Source organism: Phyllobates terribilis, unplaced genomic scaffold (genome assembly GCF_046119375.1).
Source record: "Phyllobates terribilis strain yellow unplaced genomic scaffold, ASM4611937v1 Scaffold_5__5_contigs__length_657084704, whole genome shotgun sequence".
NCBI classification, from domain to species: Eukaryota; Metazoa; Chordata; class Amphibia; order Anura; family Dendrobatidae; genus Phyllobates; species Phyllobates terribilis.
The window spans coordinates 117981763-118003821 of record NW_027362765.1 but is presented as its reverse complement, the minus strand read 5'-3'; the positions used below and the strand labels follow the sequence as shown (position 1 = coordinate 118003821).

General features: G+C 53.9%; 1 protein-coding gene across 3 annotated transcripts in view; it reads right to left on the bottom strand.

The window, feature by feature from the left end:
• The window catches only part of LOC141272261 (breast cancer anti-estrogen resistance protein 3 homolog), a 43227-nt gene extending 29418 nt beyond the window's left edge, over positions 1-13809 (bottom strand). Inside the window, exons 1-2 of one of the 3 annotated variants that reach the window (XM_073682784.1) lie at positions 13597-13809; positions 8880-9013 (exon numbers count right to left, since the gene is read on the bottom strand). In XM_073682784.1, the coding sequence (XP_073538885.1) occupies positions 8880-9013; positions 13597-13771 (309 nt within the window). In that variant the 5' untranslated portion in view covers positions 13772-13809. Of the gene's footprint in view, positions 1-8879; positions 9020-13596 lie in introns of those variants that run through there. The other 2 variants (XM_073682785.1, XM_073682786.1) reach the window with 2 other exon arrangements.
• Positions 13810-22059: the final 8250 nt, after the last annotated feature.

The window sequence follows — 22059 nt, the reverse complement described above, 5'->3', positions numbered from 1 at the left end:
AACTTGAACACTCATGCTACATCCTAAAAATTAGAATTGGTGGGGACCCGACGGCTAGAGCCCCCATCAATCTGCAGAGTGAGGGGTCCTGTTCATTGCTAATACATTATCATGCTGTCTGATAGGGCAGCTCAATCTACCCTTATTTTGCTGATCAGAAAGAGGTCATGAAGGTTGGACCCTTTTGAACAACAGGAAGCTGAAAACCCAATCTAGACCTGTGATGAACCTGTAGCCGCCATCTTGGTAATGATAAATCATATCCAGGGATGGCCACACTTCAGCAGCCCCCACCCTTGGGACCTTCTGTTAAAACGTCAACTAGATAGTTTCCCCCCATCCAGGCTCCTGTAAGATAAGAAGCCTACTTAACACTTGAATGCTAGGAGCTTCAAAGACTTCGAGAGGAAACACAGCCAGCAGGGGGGGGTGCTTCGTCTATCTGTACCTGACCATTTGTCCCATAGGACTAGTTTCTTTGTCTGTCACAAGCATGGAGGCATAAGATATAGAAACATGAAAAGTACACGCATGTTGCATGGGATGGGCCAATAAAAAATATCACGGCGTCCCGGAGCCATTGCGCACACAAGCCTCCGCGGTAGACGTTTGTACGTGCTCTGGAAGCCAAGATATAGCGCGGAGCCATTCCTGAGGACCGTAGGGTATCATAATTGATATCAAAAGGTCGGTTACGGCGGCCCGAATCCGTGGGAACCCCTGTGGGTATCCTGAGACCATCCCAGAAGAAGTTATTGGGTTCCTTAGAATTTGGGCTTCTGATCGAAGTTAGACCTGAGGGTGGAGACTGAGTCAGCTGACCTCACCAGCAGTGGGCGGGACAGGGCAGGTAAGATAGCAGGACAGACAAGAGATAAGTCAGTCTTGACCCAAGAGTGGTGTGCTGAACATCTGAGCACCAGCTGAGGCCACCAAGGGGAGGAGCAGTTTGACCATGCGGTGGTAGGCCTCAGCCTGTAACAAAGAACCGTGCCTGCGATTGCAGAATCCTCTCCCTGCGTCACAAGAAAATCAAGAAACCGGTAACTGATATGCTGTGGTGATTCTGTGTGTTGTATTCCATTGTTGTATAGTTTAGCCTGACCTTATACCTGTGTATATTTAGTTGTATATCGTGTATCTAGTGTATTATTATAATCAATTACCTCAAGTAATTGTGGGCCTGCCTTTTATTCTGCATAACGAACGCACGTCCGTGTGAGCTCGGCTCAAGCCAAAACGCTACCCAGGGTTGGTTCCTGACCCGATATAGGCCCATTCACGGACTGGGCGTATATCTAAAATAGGGACTGGTGGCAGCATACCAACTGGGGATTGGGGAAGGCTGGTAGTGACGGTCGGAGGTTCAGATATATATATTCCTGGCGCGGCCAAGGAAGATATATATACCGCCCTCACTACAGAGGGCCCCGATACCCAGTAGGTTACAGGACAGTCTCCCTGGCGACCGCTTATCCTAGGTGCAGTTCCTTGACTGACCTGAGGCTAAGAGGGCGCTAGCGAGTTGTGCTGTGTAGTGACGTTGAAGGGATAACACACTACCGTGTTCCCTGCGCTGGTTGCAGCTACCTGGCACTACTTTCTCTAGGTGCAGTACCTTGACTGACCTGAGAGGTAAGGGGGCGCCAGAGAGCTGCACCCACCGGCCGGCTTTCATCACATTGGTGGCAGAGCGGTGGGATTGCAGAATAATAGTGTTGTGGGACCCCTACTCCCAGGCACTAAAGACTGCCAGTGGTAACTTCCACTGCTGGAGTCTTAAGGTCAGCCCAACATTAGACGGTCAGGCTAAAAGTATAACAAGGTGTGTGCAAACTCAGGGTTGCAGCGGTGTCGGTTACCAAGATGGCAGACGGCACCAGGAGCAAGACCCTGCAGGAGGCTAATGCTACGGTCCGTGTGGCAGGAGGGGAGGACATTGTTACTCATGGCGAGGAGGAGTCCAGCCCGGGCACCTCAGGGAGCCAGTCCCCAGTATACGGTCCCGCAGTGGGCTGCCCACCACCTACCCAGCCCAGCCTGTCCAGATCACAAGCCCTTTTACAAGCGGCTATGGCAAGTCTCCAGTCTCATGGCGATGCCGTCTACAAAACCCTCCTGGCAGCATCAGAGAAGGCAGCGGAGGAGGAGCGCGAAGCTGCAGAGCGCCGGGAGGCTGCGGAGCGTGAAGCTGCAGAGCGCCGGGAGGCTGCGGAGCGTGCAGAGCGAGCTGCGGAGCGCCAGCACCAACTGGACCTGGCCCAGCGGGGGCTTCCGCTAGAGCAACCAACCCATCAGGAGACCAAGTCGTCCAAAGTCCGAGCTGAGGACTTCCCTCTACTGGAGAAGGATGGGGACCTGGACTCCTTTCTGGTGGCATTTGAACGGACCTGTCTTCAGCACCATCTGGCCCGGGATCAGTGGGCCAGATACCTGACCCCCCGTTTGAGGGGTAAGTCCCTGGATGCCTTGGGGGACTTACCTGCCGGGGAGGTACAGAACTACGACTGCATCAAGCGGGCCCTGATCCGGCAGTACAACCTCACTCCCGAGTCGTACCGCCAGAAGTTCCGGAGCCTGCTGCGTGGCCCCAAGGACACCTGGACCGATCATATGCGGGCGCTGTTGAGAGCCGCAGAGCACTGGACCTCGGGTCTAGCGCTTACTACCCGCCAGGAGGTCCAGGAACTGTTCGTCACGGAGCAGGTCTTGTGGAACTGCCCAGAGGACCTCCGACAGTTCCTCCGTGACCGAAAACCAACAGGGGCTTCTGCTACAGCCGCCCTGGCAGACGAGTATGCCAATAACAGGGCGCCTGAGCTGAAGAAGTCTGCCAGCAGCACCTGGAGAGGGGGTAAGCCCAGTCATGCCCCTGTTTCCCCGGCCCCTAGAACACAAGGGGTGTATCCCCCTGTTGCCCTCTCCAGGCAAGGACCAGACGTAAGACGTTGTCATCTATGCAACAAACCAGGACACTTTAGGGCTGAGTGTCCCCAGCGCCAAAAGACCCCATCCCAGTCCCAGAGAGCGCCCAATGTTTTGTGTGTGGGAGGGGGTGGTGGTAGGTCCCTGGACAACATCCAACCCGTCACCATAGGCCGTTCTGCGGTCATGGGACTGCGGGACACGGGCGCTGAACGAACACTGGTACGGCCTGAGGTGGTGTCCCCCCAGGACTTGGTACCAGGAAAGACTCTTTCCGTCTCCGGGGTTGGAGGCGTGGAGCCGGCACTTCCCGTTGCCATGGTGTATTTGGACTGGGGTGCCGGAAGGGGGATGCGGGAGGTGGGAGTAACGCCAAATATTCCCGCAAATGTTTTATTAGGGACCGACTTGGGGCGTCTAGTATCGCAGTATGTACCCTCTGAACCCCCAAGTTCGGCCCCCCAAGCGTGTATTGATTTGTCTGCTGCTAATGCCAACCATGTTGTATGTAGTGTGTGTCCTGCTGAGGAGGAGGGAGTGAAACCTGAGGGTAACACCTGCACAGACACAACACAAACAGGGTTAGTGAAAGCAGGTGGGGAGTGTGGGGATGCCCGCAGAGGTGCTCAGCCGGCGTGCCGTGACCTCTTGTCCTCCGGTGAGGGAGGGGGCGGGCAGGATTCTGTAGAGGGAAGCTCAGGGATGGAGAGGGGGGCAGCTACCGGCAGTGTAGGGCTCCCAGGGGTATCCAGGCTGCTGAGTATAGGCCCACTGCAGGGGGAGGAACAGGCCATGGGAGGTGGGGGTGTCCCAAGAGAGGAGCCGCCAGGTAAGACCCCAGGGCAGGAGTTCCCCACATCCGAGATGTCCAAAGGCCTAGGAAGCCTGCCTGATCGGGCGGCTTGGGCAGAAACAGAGGGGAAGCAGGCACTACCCACGGTCACAGCGGTCATAGCCGCTGTCACCAGGAGTGGGAGCGCCGGAGCCCAAGGAGCCTTGCAGAGGTCCGACGGCTTCCCCACTTCTGACCAAGTGTCTGCCGGGTCAGACAGCGGCCAGGTGACATGCCCGGAGGGGCTGACGGAGGATGTGGCAGTTTCGTCGATTCTGGCCACATCAAGTCAGGAATTTCAGGCTGCGTTGGAAGCAGACGACAGCCTGAAAGCTCTCAAGGAACAGGCGGCACAGCCTCCCATGGAGTCAGACTGCGAGCGTGTGGTCTGGGACCAGGGACGGCTGTACCGGGTAACGGTCCAGCAGGGTTCACCGGAGGCGTGGCCCAGGGACCGACAGTTAGTGGTACCCTATCCGTTCAGGGCGGAATTGTTGCGGATCGCACACGAGATTCCGATGGCCGGACACCTAGGGATCGCTAAAACCAAGGCCAGGATAGCTCAGCATTTCTACTGGCCTGGGATGGGAGCCGCGGTGGGTGCCTACTGCCGTTCGTGTGACACCTGTCAGAGGGTGGGGAAGGCGGGGCCGCGCCCCAAAGCCCCACTGGTAACTCTGCCAATCATCGAAGAGCCTTTCTCGAGGGTCGCTGTGGATCTTATTGGACCTCTGTCCACTCCCAGCCACTCCGGGAAATGCTTCATACTCACGGTAGTGGACTATGCCACCCGGTACCCGGAAGCGGTAGCTTTGTCGTCCATTCGGGCCGACAAGGTGGCTACCGCCTTACTGGAGATCTTCTCCAGAGTGGGTTTCCCCCAAGAAATGCTCACCGACCGAGGGACCCAGTTCATGTCGCGGCTGATGGAGTCCCTCTGTAAGCAAATGCAGGTGCAACATCTGGTGGCCAGCCCGTATCACCCACAGACTAATGGCCTGTGTGAGCGGTTCAATGGCACCTTAAAGCAGATGCTTAAGATGTTGGTCGACTCCCACGGGAGAGACTGGGAGCGTTACCTCCCACACCTCCTATTTGCTTACCGGGAGGTTCCGCAGGCCTCAACGGGGTTCTCCCCCTTTGAGCTCCTGTACGGGCGACGGGTACGGGGCCCCCTGGCTCTGGTGAAGGAAGCATGGGAAGGGGATTTGGCCACCCCCGAGGTGTCGGTCATCGAGTATGTCGTGCGCCACCGGGACAGGATGATGGCCTTGGCAAAGCTGGTGCAGGACAATATGGCCCAGGCCCAGGCCGACCAGAAGCGGTGGTACGACCAGAATGCTTGTGAGAGGACCTACCAGGTGGGTCAAAAGGTGTGGGTACTGGTCCCCGTACCACAGAACAAGCTTCAGGCAGCCTGGGAAGGTCCCTACTTCGTGCACCAGAAACTCAATGCCGTCACCTATCTGGTCACCCTGGATCACGCCCGTGGAAGGAGGAAGGCCTTCCACGTGAACATGATGAAGGCTCATCATGAGCGGGAAGCGACTGCCCACCCAGTGTGCAACCTTCCCGAGGAAGGAGAGGTAGAAACCCTCCTGGATCTGCTCACCCAAGCCAAGGCGGGTGGGTCCATCGAGGATGTGGGGGTTGGCCACCAGCTCACGGAGGACCAACGGTCCCAGCTGGGGACCACCCTGCACCCCTTCCGGGGGCTGTTCAGCAGCCTGCCCGGAAGGACTGAGATGGCTGTCCACGACGTGGACACTGGCGATCACCCGCCGATCCGGCGTTCAGCATATCGGGTCTCTTTCGAGGTGCAGGGAAACATGCGCCAAGAGATAGACGAGATGCTGAAGCTGGGGGTGATCCAGGCATCCAGCAGCGCGTGGGCCTCGCCTGTAGTCCTCGTACCAAAGAAGGACCGAACTACACGGTTCTGCGTGGACTACCGGGGGCTCAACGCTGTAACGGCCACCGATGCGTTCCCCATACCACGCATCGATGACCTGCTCGATCGGATGGCCGGGGCTAAGTACCTGACCATCATGGATCTGAGCCGGGGGTACTGGCAGATTCCTCTGACCCCCGCGGCAAGGGAACGCTCTGCCTTTATCACCCCTTTTGGACTGTACGAGTCCACAGTGATGCCATTCGGCATGAAGAATGCCCCTGCCACTTTTCAGCGGATGGTCAATACGCTGCTTGAGGGACTTGAAGGGTACGCGGCTGCGTACTTGGACGATATTGCAGTCTTCAGTCCCACTTGGGAGGATCACCTAGAGCACCTGCGGCAGGTGCTCGGTCGGATCCACCGGGCAGGCTTGACCATCAAGCCGGAAAAGTGCCAGCTGGGCATGAGTGAGGTCCTCTACCTGGGTCACCGGGTAGGCGGGGGGGTTCTGAAGCCAGAACCTGGGAAAGTGGATGCCATCGCATCCTGGCCCACTCCTAGGACCAAAAAGCAGGTGATGTCCTTCTTGGGGACCGCCGGGTACTATAGGAGGTTCGTCCCACACTATAGCACCCTGGCCAAGCCCCTGACGGACCTCACCAAGAAGAAGCTGCCCGTCGCAGTCGACTGGACAGTCGCCTGCGAGACAGCTTTCGGGGCACTCAAAGCCGCCCTAAGTAGCTCCCCTGTACTGCAAGCTGCCGACTTCGACCGGCCGTTTGTGGTACAGACCGACGCCAGTGACTTTGGCCTCGGTGCTGTGCTAAGTCAGGTCAACACGACAGGCCAGGAACATCCTGTCTTGTACCTGAGCAGGAAGCTACTGCCCCGGGAGGTGGCTTACTCCACGGTGGAAAAAGAATGCCTGGCAATTGTATGGGCCCTGCAGCGTCTGCAGCCCTACTTGTACGGGAGCCATTTCACCGTGGAGACGGACCACAACCCCCTCAGCTGGTTACACACGGTCTCTGGGTCGAATGGCAGGTTGCTACGCTGGAGCCTCGCTCTCCAGCAGTACCACTTCTCCATTCGCCACAGAAGAGGCCGTGACCACGGTAACGCTGACGGGTTATCCCGGCAAGGGGAGGGTGCAGAAGGACGCACGGGGGAACACAGGAATGTGCTACCCCCTCGCGCCCTCGTATAGGGGGAGGTGTGATGAACCTGTAGCCGCCATCTTGGTAATGATAAATCATATCCAGGGATGGCCACACTTCAGCAGCCCCCACCCTTGGGACCTTCTGTTAAAACGTCAACTAGATAGTTTCCCCCCATCCAGGCTCCTGTAAGATAAGAAGCCTACTTAACACTTGAATGCTAGGAGCTTCAAAGACTTCGAGAGGAAACACAGCCAGCAGGGGGGGGGTGCTTCGTCTATCTGTACCTGACCATTTGTCCCATAGGACTAGTTTCTTTGTCTGTCACAAGCATGGAGGCATAAGATATAGAAACATGAAAAGTACACGCATGTTGCATGGGATGGGCCAATAAAAAATATCACGGCGTCCCGGAGCCATTGCGCACACAAGCCTCCGCGGTAGACGTTTGTACGTGCTCTGGAAGCCAAGATATAGCGCGGAGCCATTCCTGAGGACCGTAGGGTATCATAATTGATATCAAAAGGTCGGTTACGGCGGCCCGAATCCGTGGGAACCCCTGTGGGTATCCTGAGACCATCCCAGAAGAAGTTATTGGGTTCCTTAGAATTTGGGCTTCTGATCGAAGTTAGACCTGAGGGTGGAGACTGAGTCAGCTGACCTCACCAGCAGTGGGCGGGACAGGGCAGGTAAGATAGCAGGACAGACAAGAGATAAGTCAGTCTTGACCCAAGAGTGGTGTGCTGAACATCTGAGCACCAGCTGAGGCCACCAAGGGGAGGAGCAGTTTGACCATGCGGTGGTAGGCCTCAGCCTGTAACAAAGAACCGTGCCTGCGATCGCAGAATCCTCTCCCTGCGTCACAAGAAAATCAAGAAACCGGTAACTGATATGCTGTGGTGATTCTGTGTGTTGTATTCCATTGTTGTATAGTTTAGCCTGACCTTATACCTGTGTATATTTAGTTGTATATCGTGTATCTAGTGTATTATTATAATCAATTACCTCAAGTAATTGTGGGCCTGCCTTTTATTCTGCATAACGAACGCACGTCCGTGTGAGCTCGGCTCAAGCCAAAACGCTACCCAGGGTTGGTTCCTGACCCGATATAGGCCCATTCACGGACTGGGCGTATATCTAAAATAGGGACTGGTGGCAGCATACCAACTGGGGATTGGGGAAGGCTGGTAGTGACGGTCGGAGGTTCAGATATATATATTCCTGGCGCGGCCAAGGAAGATATATATACCGCCCTCACTACAGAGGGCCCCGATACCCAGTAGGTTACAGGACAGTCTCCCTGGCGACCGCTTATCCTAGGTGCAGTTCCTTGACTGACCTGAGGCTAAGAGGGCGCTAGCGAGTTGTGCTGTGTAGTGACGTTGAAGGGATAACACACTACCGTGTTCCCTGCGCTGGTTGCAGCTACCTGGCACTACTTTCTCTAGGTGCAGTACCTTGACTGACCTGAGAGGTAAGGGGGCGCCAGAGAGCTGCACCCACCGGCCGGCTTTCATCACAAGACCTACTTCTTCTCACAGCTGAGGGTTTGTTACAACTGTAACTGGTCTTGACTGTTGCAATGTATCAGTCTGTAGTCCAGGCTGAACAAAAGATTGTCTAGACAGGATGCTCTTGTAGCAAACTCTCAGATGTGAGAAACAGCCCATTCAAGAGGGCGTGGCTCCAGGATCCTCTGGGGCATGTCTTTAGGCCACGTTGCATAATTACCATATTAACCACACCCCCTTATAAAATGACCACTAAATGAAAAGGCCCATATCTCTGGAACCGTATGGTGGATTTAAAGAAAGAAAAGGACAGAATACTCATGGGAACAGATACAATTAACTGGACACTTTTGATCTGGCGACAGGTCTTACATTTTTTAGCCTCAAAATGTAAACAAAAAAGTCCCCATTCACTGACCGCAAGAGCAGATCCTGAAAATGGTGACAAATTGAAATGCAAAGTATGTTAGAAAGTTGCAGAACTTACACAATGTGCACAGATGCCTATGACTGGACTGGCCTGTAAGATCCCAGCACACAAGTTCAGGTGCTTTTCTTACCTCAGCCCACGGTCCGCTGAGTATTTCTTGTAGTTTCAGGGGGTCTGTGACTACATTGCGAGCCTCGGTCCCTGGACCCTTGGTGGTGACATTGGGTGTCACGGTGCGGCTGTTGGTGCTGGGTGCAGCTCCTACTGGTTTTAAACACATTCCATTGTCAGTCTCTTAATCATTAACCGTCAGAGATGGGGGAGAGGAAATCACACCCCACTGACATCACAGGTGCAAGAGGCAGCAGCAGGCAAGTCCAGGCACACAGCAAGGAATCTCAGGAGGAAAGGACATTCCTGCAGAAAGCACATGTCATAATACCCCAATGCTCTCCCTGCACCCCCCAGTGCTATCCCCAGTGTCCTCCCTGCACCCCCAGTGTCCTCCCTGCACCCCCCAATGCTATCCCCAGTGTCCTCCCTGCACCCCCAGTGCTATCCCCAGTGTCCTTCCTGCACCCCCAGTGCTATCCCCAGTGTCCTCCCTGCACCCCCAGTGTCCTCCCTGCACCCCCAGTGCTATCCCCAGTGTCCTCCCTGCACCCCCAGTGCTATCCCCAGTGTCCTTCCTGCACCCCCAGTGCTATCCCCAGTGTCCTCCCTGCACCCCCAGTGTCCTTCCTGCACCCCCAGTGCTATCCCCAGTGTCCTCCCTGCACCCCCAGTGTCCTCCCTGCACCCCCCAGTGCTATCCCCAGTGTCCTTTCTGCACCCCCAGTGTCCTCCCTGCACCCCCCAGTGCTATCCCGTGTCCTCCCTGCACCCCCCAGTGCTATCCCGTGTCCTCCCTGCACCCCCCAGTGCTATCCCCAGTGTCCTCCCTGCACCCCCCAGTGCTATCCCCAGTGTCCTCCCTGCAGCCCTAGTGTCCTCCCTGCACCCCACAGTGCTATCCCCAGTGTCCTCATTGCACCCCCCAGTGCTATCCCCAGTGTCCTCCCTGCATCCCCCAGTGCTATCCCTAGTCTCCTCCATGCAATGCCCAGTGCTATCCCCAGTGTTCTCCCTGCACCGGTGCTGTCTCCAGTGCTCTCCCTGCACCCCCGGGTGCTGTATCCAGTGTCCTCCCTGCACCCCCCAGTGCTATCCCCAGTGTCCTCAATGCACCCCCAAGTGCTATCCCCAGTGTCCTCCCTGCACCCCCCAGTGCTATCCCTAGTCTCCTCCATGCAATCCCCAGTGCTATTCCCAGTGTCCTCCCTGCACCCCCGGGTGCTGTCTCCAGTGTCCTCCCAGCACCCCCCAGTGCTATCCCCAGTCTCCTCCCTGCACCGGTGCTGTCTCCAGTGCTCTCCCTGCACCCCCGGGTGCTGTCTCCAGTGTCCTCCCTGCACCCCCCAGTGCTATCCCCAGTGTCCTCAATGCACCCCCAAGTGCTATCCCCAGTGTCCTCCCTGCACCCCCCAGTGCTATCCCTAGTCTCCTCCATGCAATGCCCAGTGCTATCCCCAGTGTCCTCCCTGCACCGGTGCTGTCTCCAGTGCTCTCCCTGCACCCCCGGGTGCTGTCTCCAGTGTCCTCCCTGCACCCCCCAGTGCTATCCCCAGTGTCCTCAATGCACCCCCAAGTGCTATCCCCAGTGTCCTCCCTGCACCCCCCAGTGCTATCCCTAGTCTCCTCCATGCAATCCCCAGTGCTATTCCCAGTGTCCTCCCTGCACCCCCGGGTGCTGTCTCCAGTGTCCTCCCAGCACCCCCCAGTGCTATCCCCAGTCTCCTCCCTGCACCGGTGCTGTCTCCAGTGCTCTCCCTGCACCCCCGGGTGCTGTCTCCAGTGTCCTCCCTGCACCCCCCAGTGCTATCCCCAGTGCCCTCAATGCACCCCCAAGTGCTATCCCCAGTGTCCTCCCTGCACCCCCCAGTGCTATCCCTAGTCTCCTCCATGCAATCCCCAGTGCTATTCCCAGTGTCTTCCCTGCACCCCCGGGTGCTGTCTCCAGTGTCCTCCCAGCACCCCCAAGTGCTATCCCCAGTGTCCTCCCTGCACCCCCCAGTGCTATCCCTAGTCTCCTCCATGCAATCCCCAGTGCTATTCCCAGTGTCCTCCCTGCACCCCCCAGTGCTATCCCTAGTCTCCTCCATGCAATGCCCAGTGCTATCCCCAGTGTCCTCCCTGCACCGGTGCTGTCTCCAGTGCTCTCCCTGCACCCCCGGGTGCTGTCTCCAGTGTCCTCCCTGCACCCCCCAGTGCTATCCCCAGTGTCCTCAATGCACCCCCAAGTGCTATCCCCAGTGTCCTCCCTGCACCCCCCAGTGCTATCCCTAGTCTCCTCCATGCAATCCCCAGTGCTATTCCCAGTGTCCTCCCTGCACCCCCGGGTGCTGTCTCCAGTGTCCTCCCAGCACCCCCCAGTGCTATCCCCAGTCTCCTCCCTGCACCGGTGCTGTCTCCAGTGCTCTCCCTGCACCCCCGGGTGCTGTCTCCAGTGTCCTCCCTGCACCCCCCAGTGCTATCCCCAGTGTCCTCAATGCACCCCCAAGTGCTATCCCCAGTGTCCTCCCTGCACCCCCCAGTGCTATCCCTAGTCTCCTCCATGCAATCCCCAGTGCTATTCCCAGTGTCTTCCCTGCACCCCCGGGTGCTGTCTCCAGTGTCCTCCCAGCACCCCCAAGTGCTATCCCCAGTGTCCTCCCTGCACCCCCCAGTGCTATCCCTAGTCTCCTCCATGCAATCCCCAGTGCTATTCCCAGTGTCCTCCCTGCACCCCCGGGTGCTGTCTCCAGTGTCCTCATTGCACCCCCCAGTGCTATCCCCAGCGTCCTCCCTGCACCCCCCAGTGCTATCCCTAGTCTCCTCCATGCAATCCCCAGTGCTATCCCCAGTGTCCTCCCTGCACCCCTCCAGTGCTATCCCCAGTCTCCTCCCTGCACCCCCGAGTGCTGTCTCCAGTGCTCTCCCTGCACCCCCAATACTGTCCCCAGTGCTCTACCTGCACCTCCAGGTGCTGTCCCCAGTGCCCTCCCTAGTGTCCTCCCTTCCGCTGTCACCCCTACATTTATTACCCTCACTGCTCTATTAATAATGCCTTTACTGGGTGAAGTTAATGGAACAGCCCCTCCCGGCGGCCACATTATTACATTGTGTGCATCAGTCACATGCCTGATGTCCTCGATATTCAAGAACATTCCAAGAATTTCTACTTTTCCAAACGAAAATGTTTCAGATTCTTATTGATTCTAATGACAGCGATAGATACACTGTATCACACAATCATGTCTGTCTGCCGGACTGCTGTATCTAAGCCCATCATGTGGGAAACGCCAAGTATCTCAGCCTATCATGTGATAACGTTTCCTTAGCTGTGTATCTAATCCCATCATGTGGGATACTATCTGCTGAGTATTTATCTCAGCCTATCATGAGGGATACTGTGCTGTGGAGCTGCGGTATCTAAGCCCATCATGCCTGATTCTGTATGCTTAGCTGTGTATCTTAGCCTATGTATCATATTGTCTGCTGTAGCTAAGCATATCATCTGTGATACAGCCTGATGAGCTGCTGTATCTAATCCGACAATATATTATACTGCCTACTGAGTTGTGTATCTAATATCTGATATTGTGCTGCATGTAAGCCTATTATGTGTCATACTGTCTGCTAATTTGTGTATTGAAGCTTATCATGTGTGATATTTTTTATTGTGCTCCTGTATGTAAGTTTATCAGTGTGATACTGTCTGCTGAGCTGTGTATCTAAGCCTACCATGTGTGATACTGTCTGCTGAGTTGTGTATCTAAGCCTACCATGTGTGATACTGTCTGCTGAGTTGTGTATCTAAGCCTACCATGTGTGATACTGTCTGCCGAGCCGCTGTATCAAAGCCCCCCGAGTGTGATATGTGCTGGGTTGGAGTATCTAAGTCCCTGGTGTGTGATACTGTCTGCCAAGCCACTGTATCAAAGCCCCCCGGGTGTGATATGTGCTGGGTTGGAGTATCTAAGTCCCTGGTGTGTGATACTGTCTGCCAAGCCACTGTATCAAAGCCCCCCGGGTGTGATATGTGCTGGGTTGGAGTATCTAAGTCCCTGGTGTGTGATACGCTTCCTTGTACCCATCTGCAGCACATACAACAGGGATGGAGAGCTGCAATCCTCTATGCTGGAGGCTGTGGAATATTACTGTAGCCTCAGGTGGCAGCACAGAGGAATTCAGCAGTTTCTTCTTAAAGCTACAGTGCGCTGTGCAGTTAGGTGACAGTGAGAGGGTGCAGTCCTGTAAGTGTCTGTGCACACCATGCCATCAGATGGTGCACTTGGGTGAAAATGATAAGACATGGCATTTTTGCTGGCAGCTACAGATCTAAGACGCAGCTCAGCCTCAGACTTCCATAATAATGTAAAAATATTTAGAGGATTAAACATCAGCTACAAACATGCATCGAGTTCCGCTGTCTTATCAGCTGTAGAACCACAAGTGCTAGAATGTCTCGCCATATGTTCTTACAAAATGTGAAGTCGCAGCCTGCCAAACAAGGATAGGTCGGGCAGCTCGAGATTTTAGAAGTAAAATTACCAGCATGCCCTTTCCACACTAGAATGTGGCAACATGCCGACCGCTCAGTACTATAAGTCTCAGCAATTACATCAAGCAAACAGAGCATAATGGGGCTTGTAGTTCTACATCAGCCAGTAGTAGTTACACATCATGTATCCTAGATCAATGCCATGTACTCTACTTTATATTCTGGATCCCACTTCCCAAAAAGTCTTGTTCTCCCAGGTGCCTACCTTCTGGCCTCCTGTGCAGACGATGGGCTAGCAGGGTCCAGTGCCTTACAGTCCAGTATTCTGTGTGCTGACAACAATCCCTCCCTTTCCTGGACGCCTTCCTGACTTTCTCATTAGGAATGCAGAAGGCCAGACCATCCCTATACACCCAATGACTGATCACAGCATCTGACATAAGGTAGACGCACCCAACTGTCCTACCTGAGCCGCAGCATCCAGAATTACTCACAGCCAACCGAGTTACCAGGATTGCAAATACGGAAATCTGTGTCACCGTGTACATACATTGCATTACTTATCCTGTACTGATCCTGAGTTACATCCTGTATTATACTCCAGAGCTGCACTCACTGTTCTGCTGGTGGAGTCACTGTGTACATAAGTAATGTAATGTATCCTGTACTGATCCTGAGTTACATCCTGTATTATACTCCAGAGCTGCACTCACTATTCTGCTGGTGGAGTCACTGTGTACATACATTACATTACTTATCCTGTACTGATCCTGAGTTACATCCTGTATTATACTCCAGAGCTGCACTCACTATTCTGCTGGTGGAGTCACTGTGTACATACATTACATTACTTATCCTGTACTGATCCTGAGTTACATCCTGTATTATACTCCAGAGCTGCACTCACTATTCTGCTGGTGGAGTCACCGTGTACATACATTACATTACTTACCCTGTACTGATCCGGAGTTACATCCTGTATTATACTCCAGAGCTGCACTCACTATTCTGCTGGTGCAGTCACCGTGTACATACATTACATTACTTATCCTGTACTGATCCTGAGTTACATCCTGTATTATACTCCAGAGCTGCACTCACTATTCTGCTGGTGGAGTCACTGTGTACATACATTACATTACTTATCCTGTACTGATCCTCAGTTACATCCTGTATTATACTCCAGAGCTGCACTCACTATTCTGCTGGTGCAGTCACTGTGTACATACATTACATTACTTATCCTGTACTGATCCTGAGTTACATCCTGTATTATACTCCAGAGCTGCACTCACTATTCTGCTGGTGCAGTCACTGTGTACATACATTACATTACTTATCCTGTACTGATCCTGAGTTACATCCTGTATTATACTCCAGAGCTGCACTCACTATTCTGCTGGTGGAGTCACTGTGTACATACATTACATTACTTATCCTGTACTGATCCTCAGTTACATCCTGTATTATACTCCAGAGCTGCACTCACTATTCTGCTGGTGCAGTCACTGTGTATATACATTACATTACTTATCCTGTACTGATCCTGAGTTACATCCTGTATTATACTCCAGAGCTGCACTCACTATTCTGCTGGTGCAGTCACTGTGTACATACATTACATTACTTATCCTGTACTGATCCTGAGTTACATCCTGTAGATCTTTTATTATAAAAATGAAAAACATAACAATAATAATAACAGAAACATAAGGAAATTAATAACCAGAAAATAAACAATGTAATGAACTGGTCCAGCCGCTCCCTCTCTCCTCACACACATATTATACATATATACACAATAATAACTACCTACACCATGACATCTGGTCCGGTTACCAAACAAATAATAATATAATAAATAATAACCGACAAATTATATACAAACTAATATATACATTCTTTTTTTTTTTAAATAAAATAAATACTAACTATACAAATATGTACAAGACAAAACAAAACACCCCACACTCGAGCCCACCAGTCCCTCCCCGGCACTGACCTGAGAGCTGGTCCTGCGCCTCATGCCTCAGTCCATGTCCAACATCCATAGGCCAGATCAGGCAGTGCCAGTTTTTCACCCAAATAATCAGTGTCCCACAAGATGAACCCACCTCCCCCCTTTTCCCTCCACCCAACCTAACACCTACACCCAAATCCATATATACAATATATACAGAAACAAACAATAGAATAACAAACAATACAATAACCACAACTGAAAACGCCCAAGTTCGGTGCCTGCAGCCCTACATCACTGTCTACTGATCAAAAACAAAAATCTATGGTGTCAGCAGCAGCCCACCACCAGGAGAGGAGATGACCAGACTAGGGCACACTAAAAGAAAAGCCCCTCCGTGTACCCAGTCTCTCATACTCCAGAGAACGCACCTTCACCAGGTCACTGAGTATGGTCCTAAACACATCGTCCACTGGGAGGATTTTCCGCTGCGTCGATACTAAGCACCGTGCGTTCCACGTGTGATACCTAACCACTGCGCTAACTAGAAATAAGGTGCAGCGGTCCCGACCACCCAGGTCCCCGAATGCTCCATAGGCCCATTCCGCATAAGAGAGACCGGCCAGCCGGGGCCAGCCAATGGAGGTGCCCACCCTGTTGTACACCTCTGTGTTAAAGGGACAATGAAGCAGGAAGTGGTCCATGCTTTCAAGCATGGTACCACAATGCTCCCGAGGACAGTTCCTGTCCTCAGAGCTCCTACACTTCAGATTGTCCCTCACACACAGTTTCCCATGGAAGCAGCGCCAAGACAAGTCCCAAATCTTCGAGGGGATCCTGATAGAATTCAAAAGATGCAGACCCACCCCAAGATCCCGACTTGGGCAATCTCTGAGCGCCAGAGGCCTCTGAAAATGGGTCAACAGAACCCTTTTGTCAAGGAGCTTCCTTGGCAGATTCCTGACCTCCCACATTCCCAGACCCCACCGGCGAATTACCTTCAGAACCACGGTAGCGTAAGCCGGGAGATGTCCATGCGGTGTGCGGAGATCCTTCACTTGCCCTCCTGTCTCCCATTCCTGGAAGAAAGGCTGAAACCATACCTTACAGGAGAATACCCATGGAGGAGCCCTCTCTTTCCAGAGGTCTGCAATATTGATCTTAATGAAGGTATTCACAAGGAATACCACAGGGTTGACCATACCCAACCCTCCTAGTCTCCTCGTACGGTAAGTAACCTCCCTCTTGACCAGGTTCAGTCTAATCCCCCATAACAGTTGGAAGAACAAACTGTAGACCCGAGTCCAGAGAGGCTCCGGCAAGATGCACACACTGCCCAGATAGATCAGCAAAGGGAGCAGGTAAGTTTTGATCAGGTTTACCCTTTCCCTTAGGGTCAAAGACCAACCCTTCCATTGGTTCACCTTCTGAGTGGCGATCTCTAGCCTGCTGTCCCAATTTTGTTTGGGGTAATCCCCCTGGCCAAATTCGATGCCAAGAACTTTTGCAGAGACTTTGGGTTCTGGAAGGGTGTCCGGGAGATCAAAACCAGGATCTCCTCCTCCCAGCCAGAGACTCTCACACTTATCCCGGTTGATCTTAGACCCGGATGCCTCCGAGTAGCGATTTACCTCTGACATCAGCCATTCTGCCTCCCCATCAGAGGAAACAAAAACGGTGACGTCATCGGCATACGCCACCACTCTCAGAGTGGCTTCCGGTGCTGCCCGGTCCATCCCGATCCCAGCCAACGGTCCACGCTCCACCCTCCTAAGAAGTGGGTCAATCGCAAACACGTACAGTAGCGGGCTCAAGGGACAACCCTGGCGAACACCACACCCAACCTCAAAAGAGCTGCCAATCCAACCGTTCACAAGCGGGAAACTCTCTGCCCCAGCGTACAATGTCTTAAGCCAATCAACGAACCCCCCCCGGCAGGCCATACCTCAGAAGGACAGACCAGAGGTACTCATGATTAACCTGATCAAACGCTTTTGCCTGGTCCAATGACAGCATGTACCCCTTCCAGTGACCAGCCCTACCCTGCTCCACCGCCTCTCGGACACAGAGTACAGCACTAATTGTACTGCGGCCCGGAACAGAGCAATGCTGGGCCCCCGAAAGGAGCTGGGGTGCAAATTTCACCAGCCGATTAAACAGCACCATTTGCCAAAACCTTCCTGTCTGCATTGAGAAGCGCTATGGGACGCCAATTCTCAATGCAAGATGGGTCCTTACCCTTTGACAAGATGAGCAGGGCAGACCTCCTCATTGACTTTGGCAGAGTGCCCGAGGAAAGACACTTATTGAATACCTCAGTCAAGAGGGGAACCAAGGCGTCCTTAAAGGTCTTATAGAATTCAGATGTTAAGCCATCTGGACCGGGAGATTTCTTCAGGGCAAGCCCTTCAATCGCCAACTTAACTTCCTCTTCCCTGATCATCTCTGTCAAAACGCCAAGAGAGGGGTCTACCCCTGGTTCGGGGACGGCTTCAGCCAGAAAAGCCGACATCTCATCCCAATCCAGATCCCTCTTCCCCAAGAGGTGCGAGTAGAAGGATCTGACGACCTCCAAGATCCCTGATCTGGATCTTTTCAGGGACCCCGCATTGTCAACCAGTCCTGTAACGACTTTACTATTCACTGACATCTTGCAGTTTCTGTAAGGGTCGGGCGAGCGGTACTTCCCGTAATCCCTCTCAAAAACCAAAGATGCGTGTCTATCATACTGACACCTCATTAGCAAAGATTTCACTCTGGAGATCTCCTCGCGGCTTCCTCCAGTTGAGACAAGATGCTCGAGTTTCCTCCTCAGGCCCTGATACAGGCGATACCTGTCCAGGCTCCTGAGGCTCGAGAGCTGGCGGAAGAATCTCGCCACCCTTTTCTTGAACATCTCCCACCACTCTGACTTACTACTACAAAGATCCAGTAAGGGTACCTGGCTCTGAAGAAAATCCTCAAAGGACTGTCTTATCTCCGCTTCTTCCAAGAGAGACGAATTGAGCCTCCAAAAGCCTCTTCCCATCCGGGGGGTCTCTGTAACATTCAGGGAAAACAAAATCATACAGTGATCGGAGAACTCCACCTCAACAACAGATACTGCTGAAGAGACGGCTTCCTCCTTTAAATAAAACCTGTCTATCCTGGACCTACAGTTACCTCTATGATAGGTGAACCCCTCGTGGCCTGGGGTGTGCCGGATGTGGACATCCACCAGGCGAGCCTCACTAGCTATACTATTAAGGGCGACGCTATCATAAGTCAGCTTGTCTCTGGAACCTCCTCTATCCCGGGGCCTCGTGACAGTGTTGAAGTCCCCTCCAAAGACGACCTGCCGACTCGTAAAAAGGTAGGGCTTGATCCTCGTAAAGAGACACTTCCGGTCCCACTTAGATTGGGGACCATAGATGTTAATGAGCCGGAGCTCTTGTCCCTTCATGAGGACATCTAATATCAGGCACCTCCCCATTTCTAACTCAATAACCCGTCGGCATTCTACCGGTGCGGTAAAAAGGACCGCCACTCCGCTATACGGCTCGGCCACAAGAGACCAATAGGAGGGCCCGTGTCTCCACTCCCTCTTAGATATAAACACCTCTGCCATATTTGGCAGCCTGGTCTCTTGCAAAAAGAAAATGTCAGCTTCAACCCGGCTGAGAAAATCAAAGGCCGCAAATCTAGCCATATTTGACTTAATGCTGGCGACATTAATGGACGCCAGCGTCAACGGAGTGGGTACCGCCATCATTGGTGATTGAGTTAGATGGCTTTCTTCTTCCCACTCCCCTTATCCTCTGCCTCAGAGGAGGAATCCTTCCCCCTCTTTAATGACACAGAGGTGTCCATTCCCACATTTTTCCTTCTTTTTCGTCCTCGTCTCCGGACTCTGGGCCAGTCCCTCCCCCCAAGGACCCTGCATCCCCAGGAGAAGGAGACTCGGCGCCCCCTGTAAGCTCCGCTGAAGCCGGAACCTCACCCTCAGCCTCCTCCTCAGAGGAAGAGATGTTATCAAGGGCATGGAACCGGTTAGAAAGACCAACCAGAGGGGAGTCGGTTTTACCTTCCTTAGGTACCTTGGTCAGAGCGGGAGAAGATGTTTTATCTCCCTTCTTTTTCTTCTTTTTGGTGCCAAGCTTACGCTTGTTCTCTAGCCACCGCTTATTATCCTCATCCATACTTTCATAATGGGAGGATTCTGAGGCAGAGGCAGTTTCCTCCCTGTGGATCCTCCTGACCTCCTCATCCAACTCATCATCCCTCGGGGCCTCAGCAGCAAGACTGGCATCCAGCAGAGGGGCTGCCCCGGTAGTCTGGGGCTCGCCCCGCTCCCTCTCCTATCTGCGCTTGTCTAGACCAGGGTACCCCAACTCCAGTCCTCAAGGCCCACCAACAGGCCATGTTTTCAGGATTTCCTTACTATTGCTCAGGCGATAATTCCATCACCTGTGTAACAGTAAGGAAATCCTGAAAACATGTCTTGTTGGTGGGCCTTGAGGACTGGAGTTGGGGAACCCTGGTCTAGACGCCTCAGCTGGGCAGGCGTCTTTTTATTGCTTTTCTTCCCTGGCCCCTCAGCTCCCCCACCCCTGCTAGTCCCCTCCCCAGCAGAATCGGCCTCACGGCTTACTCCCACCGGGGTCTCGACTGCATTAGCAAAGGAGCGAGGACAACGGCTGAATGGGTGACCTAACTCACCACACAGGTGGCACCTAATCTCCACACAAGAGGCGGCAAGATGGCCGACACCCCCACACAACGTGCATTTCTGCACGGTGCAGTTTGCACTGAAGTGTGTGGTGTCGCCGCACCTGTGACAGAGCTTCGGTTGCCCCTGGTAGAAGACCAGGATACGATCCCTACCCAGGAAGGCAGACGATGGAATGTGGGCAACCGTACCACCTGAACGCTTAAGTTTTACCATAAACGTCCAAGCCCCTGACCAGATACCAAACTCGTCGCAGTTTTTCTTTGGCATCTCCACCACCTCTCCATACCGACCAAGCCACGTCATGATGTCATAGCAAGAAAGCGACTCGTTACAAGTCATCACGGTCACTTTCTTGATCTGGTTTTGGCGAGACACTGCCTGAACGGCAAAGTCTCGCCAGCCGGGCTCATTTTTTGCCAACTCATAATTCGCCCAGAAGAGCTCAAGCCCCTCCGGCCGAACAAAGCTGACATCAAACTGAGGAGTGGAATAGGGATGTATCAAGGCGTAGATGTCAATCGCCTTGAAACCCATCCTCAGCAGGAGCTCCACAACTTTAGACCTAGGCGGACATGCATCACTGCCCCTCCACCGAAGATGGACCACATTCCTATGCACACTGCCTGGCCCGGCTGTTGCGAGGGACCACACTGTATCCTCCCCTTTTTGCTCTCGGAAGGCCCCGAGGCCATGCCTCTCTATCCAGAAGGATAGATCAACCTCTCGACCCTCTACCATTAGTGATCTCTCCCTCTTCTTTAGAGCTTCCAGAAGGCGCCGTTGCAACATGCCGTCCCCAAAGCCCGGAGACGAGGAGGATGCCCTATTTGCCCCGGAGGTGACACTGGCATAACTCTGGACAGGTGTTACCACCCCCGGGGGGGCAACCGGACCAGTGACCACATCAGCCCCAACAGTATCACCATTACCCACCTCCATCTCACCCTCCACCAAACCAGCAACCACACCACTAGACAATGAATTAGCCTCATTCACCCCCACCACCACATTCATTCTTGCTGGACCAGTAACAATGGCGGATGACATTTTGACCTCCGCATCAGGCACAAGGGGCTCAGTCACCTCCATGGAACTGGAGTCGACCTCACCCCCGGTCTTATGTGTGCCCTCCACATCATCGGTCGGTAATTTCCGCTGTTTGGCATTTGGTATAATGTGCCGCTGATCTTTAGATGCTGTTAGGCGCCGCTGATCTTTAGCATCAGGATCTTCCGGACCAGTGACGCCAACACAAAATAGCACTTTCGTGGGAGGACCGGAACGCTCAGCCCCAACTGCCCCCTCACACTGCCGCCGCTTCTCAACTAAGTGATCAGCGGCAACAGCATTCAGAGGTGCCGAGGCTACCGGAGCTGCCCCCGACACCGGGCTGCTCCCTCCTCCCACTGAGGAGCGCACCACAGCATCGTGGCCTGACGGAACGCCCGCCGCCGGGCTGCCCACATTGTCCAGCCTCTCGGCTGATGCACCTCCTGCTACGTCCCCACTACTACAAGCAGAGACGGAACTTTGCGCCTCACTACCGCGCTCTGTAATCTCCCCGCGCCTTTGCACCGGATCCACAGCAGAACCCGGGCTGGGCTGGGCAAGGGGGCTTATACAGCGAGCTGAGCCTGCCACCGACTCAGGGGGTACAGGGAGGGGGGCATATATGTATCTCACCGCTTCCTGCAGCTTTGGCTTGGTCTTCTTTGCCTTTTTGTGGCCCCCAGGTGCCTCTTCTGGTAGATCGTCACCAAGATGGAAGTTTTGGAGGCACACTGGGGACTCCAGGAGCTTAATCTCTGCCATTAGCGCCCCTCCCTGGCCGCTGCTGTCACAGTCCTCCCCAGAGCCAGCAGAACTGCGACCGGATGTCACTGTCGCCTGTCCTGCAGGGAGCTCGCTGCACGTGGCCTGCAGGTGACTTTGCAGGCTGCCAGGTGGGGCTTCCTGCTGGTCATCATCACTCTCATCATCCACCTGGCTCTCAGGCTGCAGCCCTATCTGCCTTTGCTCTCTGGTATCAGCCATTTCTCTAAAGCGGTCTTCATTTA